The 12774-nt window shown below is 43.1% G+C and overlaps 1 protein-coding gene across 3 annotated transcripts in view; it reads right to left on the bottom strand.

Annotated features, from left to right (window-relative positions):
* LY96 (lymphocyte antigen 96) overlaps positions 1-5712 on the bottom strand; it is a 48345-nt gene extending 42633 nt beyond the window's left edge. For 2 of the 3 annotated variants that reach the window (XR_014842707.1, XM_085020151.1), the window contains exon 1: positions 5509-5707. Coding sequence is in view for 2 of the 3 variants with exons in the window: in XM_085020151.1 (XP_084876277.1) it covers positions 5509-5620 (112 nt within the window). In the remaining variant the exon portion in view is untranslated. 3 annotated transcript variants of the gene reach the window in all.
* Positions 5713-12774: the final 7062 nt, after the last annotated feature.

A 12774-nucleotide genomic window follows, 5' to 3' on the forward strand; every position in this document is an offset into this window, starting at 1 on the left:
GCCAGGGATCGAACCCGCAACCTCATGGTTCCTAATCGGATTCGTTAACCACTGGGCCACGACGGGAACTCCCATTCATAGTTCTTGATCACCCTTCAGTGTTCATTCAAAATGTGCACTGCGATGCTTTGCTTACATGTCAGGCTTCACACAAACAGCACAAGCCTTGAGGGTAGGAAGCAGGTCTCATTCATTTTTCGCGTCTCTGGCACACAGTACACTGTAGATAACAAATGTGTGTTTATTCACTCCTACTTAGCACCAAATATGTGCCAAACGTTGCTCTAGGCAGTAGAGAAACAATGAACAGGGCAGTCAATGGCCCTGCTCTTGGTAAACGTACACCCAGGTAAAGAAATCAAACAAGGTCATGAGAGACAGAGGGAGTGTACAGTGGGGATGGAGGAGTGGGGTATGGCAGTGGGTAGACATAGCTTGACTGGGAGTTCCTGTCGTGGTTCAGTGGTTAACGAACCCGACCAACATCCATGAGGGGGTAGGTTCGATCCCTGGCCTCACTCAGTGGGTTAAGGATCTGGCGTTGCCTCGAGCTGTGATGTAGGTCGCAGATGTGACTTGGATCCCGCGTTGCTGTGGCTGTGGTGTAGGCCAGCAGCTATAGCTCCAAACAGACCCCTAGCCTGGGAACCTCCATATGCCGTGGGAGCAGCCCTAAAAAAGGCAAAAAGACAAAAAAAAAAGATTTTTCAGGAATACCCATTGTAGCTCAGCGATAACAAACCCAACTAGTATCTATGAGGATGCAGTTTAGATTCTTGGCCTCGCTCAGTGGGTTAAGGATCCAGTGTTGCCCATGAGCTTCAGCATAGATTGCAGACGTGCCTTGGATCTGGCGTTGACTGTGGCTGTGGTGTAGCCCCGCAGCTGCAGCTCTGATTCGACCCCTAGCCTGAGAATTTGCATATGCTGTCGGTTCGGCCCTAAAAAGCAAACAAAACAAAACAAATTTCTCTGGTCTCTATGGCGAGAACAGATTGTATGGGGGCAAGAAGTGAAGTGGAACAAGGACAATTTAAGAGGATACTGCAGAGGCCAGAGACCAGATGAGGGTGACATGAGCAGTAAGCAGAGGACAGTGAGAAGTATTTGGCTTTAGAATATATTCTGGGATTAATGAAAGCAGAATCATCCATAAGGTGATTGTGGGAGATCAGAGAAAGAGATAATTAAGGATACCCCTAGTTTGGGGGCTAAGGAATTAGATGAATGATAAGATAGAGAAGATTTAGGAAGAAATAGATTTGGAAAGGAGTCTAAGGCAAGAGCTCTGGCTTCAAATGGCCATTAGACTTCCCAGTGGCCATGCTGAATTTGTAGAATAAACAACTGAATCCTGGTGTTATATCATTGTCCTTCCTACTACACATGCATGAGACAAAAGTCAGATGTTCCTTGAGGATTCCACTCTATCTCATGTAACGATTGCATTCTCAGTATTTCTCAACATAACTAAACCTAAAGAAAGACTTATTAAACTGAATTAAATTCAACTGACTCAACTAGGTTCCGGAGGGCAGGTAGGCCTTTGAATGGACGGCAAAAGGTTTGCATAAAACAGGAAGATGGACAAGAATATTTCAGAGAAGAGTAAGACTCTAAAGGCTGGTAAAGAGGCTGGTCTACTTGGCGTTGGGGGGACATTCCAGATGCCAAGACAAACACACTTAGCCAGGAAGACCACACTGCAACCACCCATCCAATCAATCAACAAGTTCTGTCAACTCCATCTTCAGAACACTTCCGGAGTCTGACCCCTCTCACCACCTCACTGCCACCCACCCCGGTCCAGGTCACCATTCTCTCGATCACCTGGATTGTTGCAACAGCCTCCCAAAATGTTGCCCACTTCCACCTTTGCCACAGCCTTACAGATTATCATCAACAAGGGAGCCAGACAGAGCTTTTTTTTTTTCTTTTTGTACTTTTAGGGCCACACCCACGGCATATGGAGGTTCCCAGGGTAGGGGTCTAATCAGAGCTATAGCTGCTGGCTTACACCACAGCCACAGTAATGCAGGATCCAAGCTGCACCTGCGATCTACACCACAGCTCACAGCAACGCCGGATCCTTAACCCACTGAGCGAGGCCAGGGATCAAACCCGCAACTTCATGGTTCCTAATCGGATTCATTTCCACTGAAAAAACTCCTTTTTTTTAAATAATGATTTTTATTTTTTCCATTATAGCTGGTTTATAGTGTTCTGTCAATGTTCTACTGTGTGGCAAGGTGACCCAGTTACACATATGTGTACACATTCTTTTTTCTCACATTATCACACTCCATCATAAGTGACTAGACATAGTTCCCAGTGCTACACAGCAGGACGAGCTTTGCTCACAGTAAAAGATAGGTCCTCCTGAACCCCATCCCCTCCCCACTTCCTTCTATGATGTCGTCTTCTACCACGTCCCCTGCACTCACTCCATGGCAGCCATACGGGCCTCCTTGCCATCTCTCCATCACCAGCCATGTTCCCACCTCAAGGCCATCGTGTTTGCTCTTTCCTCCACCCCTTCCCTTGGCTGTCAGCGAGGCTCACTCCCTCAACTCTTCTGGTCCTTGCTAAATGTCACCTTCTCAGAGAGGGCTTCCTTGACCATCCTGGTTTTTTGTTTAGGGCCACAGATGCAGCATATGGAAGTTCCCAGGAAACCAAACCAGCTTGATCTTGGACCTCCAGCCTCCAGAACGATGAGAAATAAATTCCTATTGTTTAAGTCGCCTAGTCTGTAGTGTTTTGTTATGGCAGCCCTAGCACATGACTGTTCTGTATGTGCCCGGTAGCCTGTCCAAATGGAAATCATCCTCACAGAAAGGACTGGAGCACCAACATCCTGACAGTAATATGGAGAGGAGTCAATGCTTCCCCACATGGTGTGTTTCCATCTCAGCCAGGATGGGTTTTATTTTACTTTATTTTGTTGTTTAGGGACACATCCACGACACATAGATGACCAGGCTAGGGGTCAAATTGGAGCTGCAGCTGCCAGTCACAGCTAGAGCCACAGCAATGCCAGATCCAAGCCATGACTTTGAACTACACCACAGCTCACGGCTGCTGGATCCTTAACCCACTGAGCAAGGCCAGGGATCAAACCCACATCCTCATGGATACTAGTTGGGTTCATAACTGCTGAGCCACAAAGGAAACCCCCAGGATGGATTCTTGAAGGCAGGGAAGGGATGCCTTGGCGGGGGGTGGGGGTAGGGGGGGTGGATGGCAGCAAACAGAGTCTCGCTGTAGCTCTGCACCCTACTTGCTCCCCATGGTCCCTACATCCATGGAGCAGCTGGAAAGGACCACAGAATTTCTCAGCATTTCAGAGAAACAAGTAAGATCCCTCCTCAATGATCATATCAAAAGACAAATTGGATTACTGTTACTAGAAGATTAAAAGCTAAATAATAATAGGGAGTGTTATATAAGTCAAAGCCAGAGGAGACACAGCACAGGGAAGGTGTGTGGGGAAAAAGACCTAGGGCAGGAGAGAAGAGGGCCAAGGGCACCAGAGCCTGGAAACGGGGAAAGGAACCTGACGTTGGGGATGGAGAATCCTCAGGGGTAAGCTGAGAGGGAATTCAGCACAACCACATACAGGAAAAAGCCACCAGCACGAGTCTGGCCATACACCTAAGTCTTGTTTCACATCTGGCAGTTACCCTACTTTCCCGGAAGTAACTTCATATTAACATTTGCCACAGTTTGCAGGACTGTAAACACACACTCAAAAAATAAAATGAAATAAAACAGGAGCTCCCTTCATGGCTCAGGGGAAACAAATCTGACTCGCATCCATGAGGACCCAGGTTCGATCCCTGGCCTCACAGAGTGGGTTAAGTGCCATGAGCTGTGGTGTAGGTCGCAGATGCAGCTGTGCGTAGGACAGCGGCTACAGCTCCAATTCGACCCCTAGCCTGGGAACCTCCATATGTCACGGGTGCAGACCTAAAAAGACAAAAATAAATAAGTGAGTAAATAAATAAATAAATAAATAAATAAATAAATCTGAAAATTGGGAGATGAAATGGGTTTCTTTATCACAGAACTTCTCAGAACACAAAGTACATTTGTAAATCTCCCCCAAACGATTAGACCATAAATCCTTGTTCCCCAGAGAGTCTCAAAGAACTAGTATTTTCCAAAGGATTCCATTAAACCTTCTTGATATCACTAGTGGATAGAAAAGACCAACCAATCCATGGAGAGCACCAAACCAAACAGGCAACCCCCAAGCAAATATTTGTAGAGAAAGAGGGCAACACAAAACAAGACAAAAGAAAATAATAGTGATCCAACCAGTTAATAGCATTAGAATGTGGCTGATTTTTCTTTTTTTTTTTTTTGGCTGCATGCAAGGCATGTGGAAGTTCCCAGGCCAGGGATCAAACTCATGTCACAGCAGTCACTCAAGCCACTGCAGTGACAAACCAGGATCCTAAACTCATTGCACCAAAGGGAAGTCTTGATTTTTTTAAAAATTTATTTTATTTTATTTATTTACTTATTTATTTATTTATTTATTGTCTTTTTGCCATTTCTTGGGCCGCTCCTGCAGCATATGGAGGTTCCCAGGCTAGGAGTCCAATCGGAGCTGTAGCTGCCAGCCTAAGCCAGAGCCACTGCAGCGCAGTATCCGATCTGCGTCTGCGAACTACACCACAGCTCACGGCAACACCGGATCGTTAACCCACTGAGCAAGGGCAGGGATTGAACCCGCAACCTCATGGTTCCTAGTCAGATTCGTCAATCACCGTGCCACAACGGGAACTCCGATTTTTTTTTTTTTTAAATAATCAGTATTAGTATTTCTATGTGGCTCTGTGCCACATAGAGAGAAAAATCTGCTTCAAAACAATCCACATAAAAAAGGTTCAGAAACCACTTTCAGGAGTTCCCGTCTTGGCTCAGCAGAAATGAATCTGACTAGTATCCACTAGGACACAGATTTGATCCCTGGCCTCGCTCAGTGGTTAAGGATCTAACTGACAGAATCAGGCTTACATCTAATCAGGGAGGCAATTCCAAGAGTCTTCAAAAACCACAGGCTGAAACACTTACAGAGCCCCTGTTACATGCCCAACATTGTGCTGGGAAAAAAACCCAAAAACCAAAAAACAAACAAACAAAAAAACACAGCCCGGAGCAATAATCAATTCTGGGAAGCAGCTAGGACCCTTCTACCTTCTCAAGAAGAACCAGTCAGCCTTACAGCTGAGGCAAAATGAGTCCGAAGCAGGCAGTTCTAGCAAAACTGCAAAGAATCTGAAACAGACGCACTTGGAGGTCAAGTACAACGAAGTTCAGACTCGTGAGGTCTGTAAAGGATCAAGAAAATCCACCCGGGGCAGTAACTAGACATCATTTTTGCTGCCAGCAGCTGGTACAGGCAGTCATTTCCTGTGTCCCGCCCAGCAACAGCAGAAGGTTTTTGTGAAAACGTACCCTGAAAACAGTTGTTCGTCCCTGCTTTGCCCTTTTACTTACCACAGTAGTTGTACCAAAGACTTGCATCAGAGGAATTGCAGATCCACATTTTCTCCCTAGGTTCAGTAAATATGGAAGAAAACAAGGTGGAAAACAGCATAAATGGAAACATGCTTCAATATCTCCAAAATGTTAAAAATGTAAGGAGAATCAGTAACTAATCATCAGACTCTTCCCTTTTAATAAGCAGAAAAGATTTAACTTAGTCATCAGTCACATGATTTCTGAGTCGCTACCCGACTGTTCCTCTTTTGAGTGTGTGTGCATGTGTGTGTTGAATATTTGAGCACTTCCTGCAAGAGGAGAGGAAAATGATTTGTAATGTACTCTTCAAACACGTGATACAAAGGCGAGCACAGCGCTTTAAAAACAAAACCAGGTACTTCCCAGTCACTACTAACAAAACCAGTCTGTGGGTCTTTTTTAGAAGCTTAAAAAACCAGCATGCCCTGCAGCAGCTTGGATGGACCTAGAGAAATCATAAGATATCAGTTATATGTGGAATCTCATTTTTAAAATGATACAAATGAACCTATTTACAAAAAAGAAACAGATTTCAAAAATCAATTTATGGTTACCAAAGGGGAAATGTGGGTGGGAGGGGGATAAATTAGGAGTTTGGGATTAACAGATACACACTACTATATTCAAAATAGATAACCAACAAGGACCTACTGCATAGCTCAGGAAACTCTACTCACTATCCTGTAATAAGCTATATGGGAGAAAGAATGAATATATCCATATATATAACTAAATCACTTTGCTATACCCCTGAAACTAACACAACATTGTAAAACAACTATATTCCAAAAAAAAATCCCCAAAAACATTAGCACTCTTTATCCCTCTGCATTGCTGTTCTCTCCCACAAGTTTTTTTTGTTTGTTTGTTTTTTCGTCTGTTTAGGATTGCACCTACAGTGTATGGAAGTTCCCAGGCTAGGGGTCAAATCAGAGCTGCAGTTGCCAACCTATGCCACAGCCACAGCCAACACCAGATCTCAGCCGAGTCTGCAACCTACACCACAGCTCGTGGCAACACTGGATCCTTAACTCACTGAGCAGGGCCAGGGATCAAACTTGTATCCTCATGGATACGAGTTGGGTTCATTACCACTGAGCCACAACGGGAACTTTCTCTTCCACAAGTTTGTTATACAACAATTCTCTGGACCCAGAGAGCAGGACCTGTAGATCTGAACTGAACAGTCTCATGCTGTTTCTGCTCAGAGAAAGTTTCAGCCAAAGGATGGAGCTCAGCTGGAGGAGACTCTAAGCACAGGACACTAGCTGTGGTTCTGTAATTGCGGGCAGGGGTCCCACCAGGCGTGAGATTCACTCACTTTAGCAAACTACAGGTCCAGGGGCTACTTTGAGCTCTAGTAATGAAATGGTCATTATTTTGTGAGTGGAAATATTTCACTGTTATTTCACTCTGTTCTAGAAAAACAGATAGCCCTTTAGATGCTTTGCTACCTGAAATCCTTTATAGGACGAGGTTTGGGATTTGTAGCCAAAAATGGCATGGAGTTCAAGCTCTAAACATCTACAAGTTTAGAGGAAAATAATATTTGTAAAAGGTTTGACTGAAGATCTGTACTACTTCACCATTTTTTTAAAAGGTGAAAATCTATCAGGGGGTGGGAGAATCTGGGGAAATGGGGGGTTTCTCGATGGGAGTGAGTTTCAGCAAAATGAAAAACTTTTAGAGAGCTGTTGCATACCAATGTAAATATAATTAACAGTCCCGAACTGTACATTTGGTTAAGATGGTAAATTTTATGTTATATATTTTTACCACAATTTAAAAAAATATTTTAGGAGAGTTCTTGATGTGGCTCAACAAGTTACGAACTAGACCAGTATCCATGAGAACGCAAGTTCAATCCCTGGCCTCCTTCAGTGAGTTACGGATCCAGTGTTGCCTGAGCTGTGGTCTAGGTTGCAGGTACAGCTTGGACCCCATGTTGCTGTGGCTGTGGGGTAGGCCGGCAGCTGCAGCTTATATTAGGCCACTAGCCTGGGAACTTCCACAGGTACGGCCTTAAAAATATATATATATATATATATATATATATATATATATATATATATATATTTAGGAGTGACTGCTGTGGCCCAGTGGTTTAAGAATCTGATGCAACAACAACAACGACCAAAAGACAAAAAAAAAAAAAAAAGAAAAAAAAAGAAAAGGAGTTCCCGTCGTGGCGCAGTGGTTAACGAATCCGACTAGGAACCATGAGGTTGAGGGTTTGGTCCCTGCCCTTGCTCAGTGGGTTAACGATCCAGCGTTGCCGTGAGCTGTGGTGTAGGTTGCAGACGCGGCTCGGATCCTGCGTTGCTGTGGCTCTGGCGTAGGCCGGTGGCTACAGCTCCGATCCAACCCCTAGCCTGGGAATCTCCATATGCCGCGGGAGCGGCCCAAGAAATAGCAACAACAACAACAACGACCAAAAGACAAAAAAAAAAAAAGAATCTGATGCAACAGTTTGGGTCACTGCAGAGGTGTGGATTTAATTCCCAGACCAGTGCTTTGGGTTAAAAGATCCAGCCTTGCCACAGCTGTAGCACAGATTACAGCTGTAGCTCAAATTCAATCCCTTCCATATGGGGGACTTCCATATGCTGTGGGTGTAGCCATTATATATATATATATATATATATATATATATATATATATATATATATATATATATATATATATACGGCAAAAAAAAGAGGAAAACTCCATGAGTGCTCCTAGTAGTCTCAAAATACCAATTCTCACTAAAAGGAGCAAAGACTCTAGAGAAATTGCTGCTTCCAGGTTGGAGGCAGAAAAGATGAGCCTAGAACATCTGCTCACATTGAATTACCAATCTGAAGACAGTCCCATTGACCAAAGGTGGGTTTCCTACTGCTGCTTTAACAGATAACCACAAACTTAGTGCCTTAAGACAATACAAATGTAAGATACAGTTCTGGAGGTCAGAAATCTGAAATCAGTTTCAATGGGCTAAAATCAAGCACAGCTGGGTTTTCCAGAGACTCTAGGGGAAGAATCCATTGCCCTTTTCATTCCTTTATCTTCAAGGTCCAGCACTCCAATCTCTGCTTCCATTATCACACCCTCTCCTCTGATCTCCTGCCTCCCTCTTATAAGGATCCTGTGATTACACTGGAACCATTTAGATAATACAGAATAATCTCCCTCTAATTCAAGATCTGCCTGTAAAATCCCTTTTGCCATTTAATGTGACATTCACAGATTTCAGACATGAACATTCCAGGAAACCATTATTCAGCCTACACGTAGACTATTCTGAACATTTATAAGAGAGTAACTGCAATGAATTGAAATACATCAAATATATTCCAATCCATGAGCTGATATTTTTTTTAACTTGAAGGAGCCTAGGTTTATTTTTTTTACTCAATGAATTTTATTACACTGATAGTTGTACAACAATCATCACAACCCAGTTTTATTCATAGTATTTTTAAAGTCTAATCATCAGATAACGCTAGGAAACCAACTCTGTTTTGAAAACTGTTAAAGGGAAAGAATCAAGCATTCATCACGACTTTTCTATAGAAACTGAACTAGTGGTAACCAAATAGTACTAGTAAAGTTCCCCTTGCCTTCCTGTACTCTTTTCTCTACTTTTGGAAATATTTCGACTAATATATGAAAAAAGAATAATAGAACATAACCATTTTTTTGTTGTTGTCTTTTGTCTTTTTAGGGCCGCACCTGCGGCATATGGAGGTTCCCAGGCTAGGGGTCCATTCAGAGCCGTAGCTGCCGGCCTACACCACAGCCACAGCAATGCAGGATCCGAGCCACGTTTGCGACCTACACCCCAGCGCATGGCAACGCCGGATCCTTAACCCACTGAGCGAGGCCAGGGATCGAACCCGCAACCTCATGGTTCCTAGTCGGATTCGTTTCTGCTTCGCCACAACAGGAACTCCAGACATAGCCATTTTTCAATACCTAATGAATTAGTGGACTGAGATGCTAACAACAGTTGCTAACATCATAAAGTGAGACAGGTGCTTCTTGATGGATGAACACTGGAGTAGCCGCCCTCTAGGGTGACTTTCAATGGTCCTTACTTCTTGGTATACAAATCCCTGCATAGTGCCTTCCAAAATCGAATAAAGGTCACTGTGTCACTAAGAAAATATTGCAAATGACAAAATGAAATTTCCAAGGTAGATCATAAATGACATTGTGCCCTCTACCTTGCTCTCCTGGATCAATTGTTTTGGGGAAAACAAGCAGCTCTAAAAAAAAAAAAAAAAAAAAAAAGATTCATGTGGTAAGAAATCAAGACTCCTCCTGAAAGGCCAGAACCACTGGTCCCTTTACACCATCCCATGGAAATGTAAGTGGTGGGGCAGCAGGAAATCAAGGCAGAGCCCTGGCAGGGAAGAAGATGAGATTCAGAGTCAGATCTATACATTCAAATCCTGGTGTTGCTGTTTGTGACCTGAGACTCTGGTGATTGAATTAAGCTTCCTGAGCCTCATTTTTTTCCCCTTGGCACCTTGCAAAGTGACTGGTAGCTCAATGAAACAGTACACATATCTTGAGTATTTCTGAGCAGGAAGGAAACTTACCGCCATTGGAAGAAACACATTCAGTTCCAGTGGGTTCAGTTAGAGGTTGATGGTCTGGAGTTCCCATCGTGGCTCAGGGGAAAGGAATCTGACTAGTATTCATGAGGATGTAGGTTTGACCCCTGGCCTTGCTCAGTGGGTTAAGGATCCAGTGCTACTGTGAGCTGTGGTGTAGTTCACAGACAAGGGCTGGATCTGGCATTGCTGTGGCTGTGGTGTAGGCCGACAGCTGCAGCTCTGATTCTACCCCTAGCCTAGGAATTTCCATATGCTACAGGTGCAGCCATTTAAAAAAAAAAAAGAGTAAAAAAAGAAGTCAATGGTCCTACTATATAGCACAGCAAACTGTATCCAGTCTCTTGGGATAGACTGTGATGGAAGACAATATAAGTATCATATAAGTTTTATATATATATATATATATATATAACTGGGTCGCTTTGCTGTACAGCAGAAATTGGCACATTATAAATTAACTATCCTTTAATAAAAAATTTTTTAAAAGAACCAAGGCCAGCACCAAGTTGTCAGTCGCGTAAGTGACCCATCTTGGAAGCAGTTCCTCCTTGGAAGTCCAGCCTTCAAGGGACTGGAGCACCAGAGAACCTATGCCAGACCCACTCAGCTAAGCCATTCCCAAACACCTGACCAACAGACACTGTGCAACATGATGTTTGTTGATATTTTAAACCTCTAAGTTTTAGGGGTAGTTTGTCATGCAACAATAGATAACTGATACAAACAGCATCAACTATGAATCAGTCTAGTCCAAAATACTCAAACCTCAATCTGATGAAGCCTCAAGCCCCACTACCAATTTATAGGAACTACAGTAGACAGAGAAGCACGTTAAACTACTCCTTGGGGATACGATCAGAAAATTGAGACAATGAAAACATGCATAGGACAAAAAAACTCAGTTTCTTCAACAGATAATTGCGGGAGGAAAAAAACGAAAGTGAAAGAAATAGAGAGGCCCAAGATTAGAAAAGTCTTAAAAGAGATTTCAAAAATAGGTGTAAATAAGGTGGGAACTTAGATCTTCATCCAAACAAAATGTGTTGAGGGGAGGACATTATGAAACAATTGGAGATTTGAACAAACTGGATATTTGATAACACTGGGGGTGGGGCAGCTTAGGTAGTATAATGACATTGCTATTTTTTTTAAGTCTTTATCTTACAGAATCACAAAATTAAATATTTAAGAAAGAAATGTCATGACTGGGATTTGCTTCCAAATAAAAGTAGAGGGGAAGCGGCTGGGGTCTAGATGAAAACAATATTGACCACAAATTGGTGAGTGTTGAATCTGGAGAATGGTCATGTTGTTCCGAAAAAATCAGATGTTAACAAATGCATCCAAACTAAGGCTGTCATTCAAACCTAAGGACCCTTTTCTTACTTTTGCTTCCAAAAGATGCAGTCTCTCAGTATCATGAAATCTGCACTGAAGGAAAGGATTGCAACGTATCGACGCAGGGCATATTATTTCATGTAACCCAGATGTCATGCAGGATCATTCTGCCTTTTGAGATGCAAATAAAACAGACTCAATATCCTCCCCATAGATAGTGCCCAGTCTGTCCAGTGTCCACTCTGCCCAGGGAGAGGGTAGTGAAATGCTGTGGAGGGGCATACATGTATTTCTCCTTACCTTGGTCTGAGTTGTCTGCAGACTTATTTCAGTGACGAATCGTCATGGTATTCTATGCATGTTGATCCTTTTCTACATCTTGGTCTCACTCCAGATCATGCCCTTGAGAAGCCATCTTTGTCAGTGTTTTACGCCTTTTTTTCCTTTTCCCTATACGTTGTCTTCTGACGAACATTTCTGAGACTAATAAAAAAATATGTTTTTCACTCCACTACACAGGTAACAAAATGGTTACATGGACACAGGACGTTTAAAGAAAGATACGATGTACCCAAAGCAAGTTATGAAAAAAATAGACTCTGAGAGAAATCTTTAAAATCATCACCTATCATTAGTGAATATTTGATAATGAGTATTTGATTATAGCACAACCTTTTAATAGAAAGACGTCTCATTAACTGCTAAGATAGCAGCAGGTATATATCCAGGTGACAGAGGACAGAAGAGCAGGCAGGCAGAGGCCCAAGATGAGTTCAGAGGTGGCACCAGCTTCTTTATCTGAGAATAGAGCCCATCCTTTACTAGGACCATAAGCTGGCTGGTACCAGCATAGGGCAGGCTCTAGGACTAGAAAGATGAACACTTTCCTACCGTAAGCTGTCTCCTATAAGCTTCTAGGAGCTTCGGACTTACATGATCTTTTACCCCAAGACTTAGTGATGACTGTGCTGCTTCCTAACTCACCTCCCTTATACACGTAATTTTTACCTCATGGTAAAAATTGGATTTACCCTGAGGGTAGGTGGTAGGAAATCTCAGGCAGCTCCATACAGACTGGATGTTTTGTTTGACTGGCAAACTAACACAGTAACTGGCACAGTACGGGCACTTAATCACTATATACTTATCTAAACAGCATGATCCGAGGCTTTTTGCTCCTGGCTGAAAATCCTGCATAAGGATCGACTTTCTTTCTACAAACGAGGTAGAAAAAATCTTTAGGAGTTCCCATCGTGGTGCAGTGGTTAACGAATCTGACTAGTGTCTTCAGTGGCTCCTT

Source organism: Sus scrofa, chromosome 4, assembly GCF_054392235.1.
Source record: "Sus scrofa isolate SSC_HxYL_T2T_F1_AM1 chromosome 4, Sscrofa_HxYL_maternal_Yorkshire_Landrace_v2.0, whole genome shotgun sequence".
NCBI classification, from domain to species: domain Eukaryota; kingdom Metazoa; phylum Chordata; class Mammalia; order Artiodactyla; family Suidae; genus Sus; species Sus scrofa.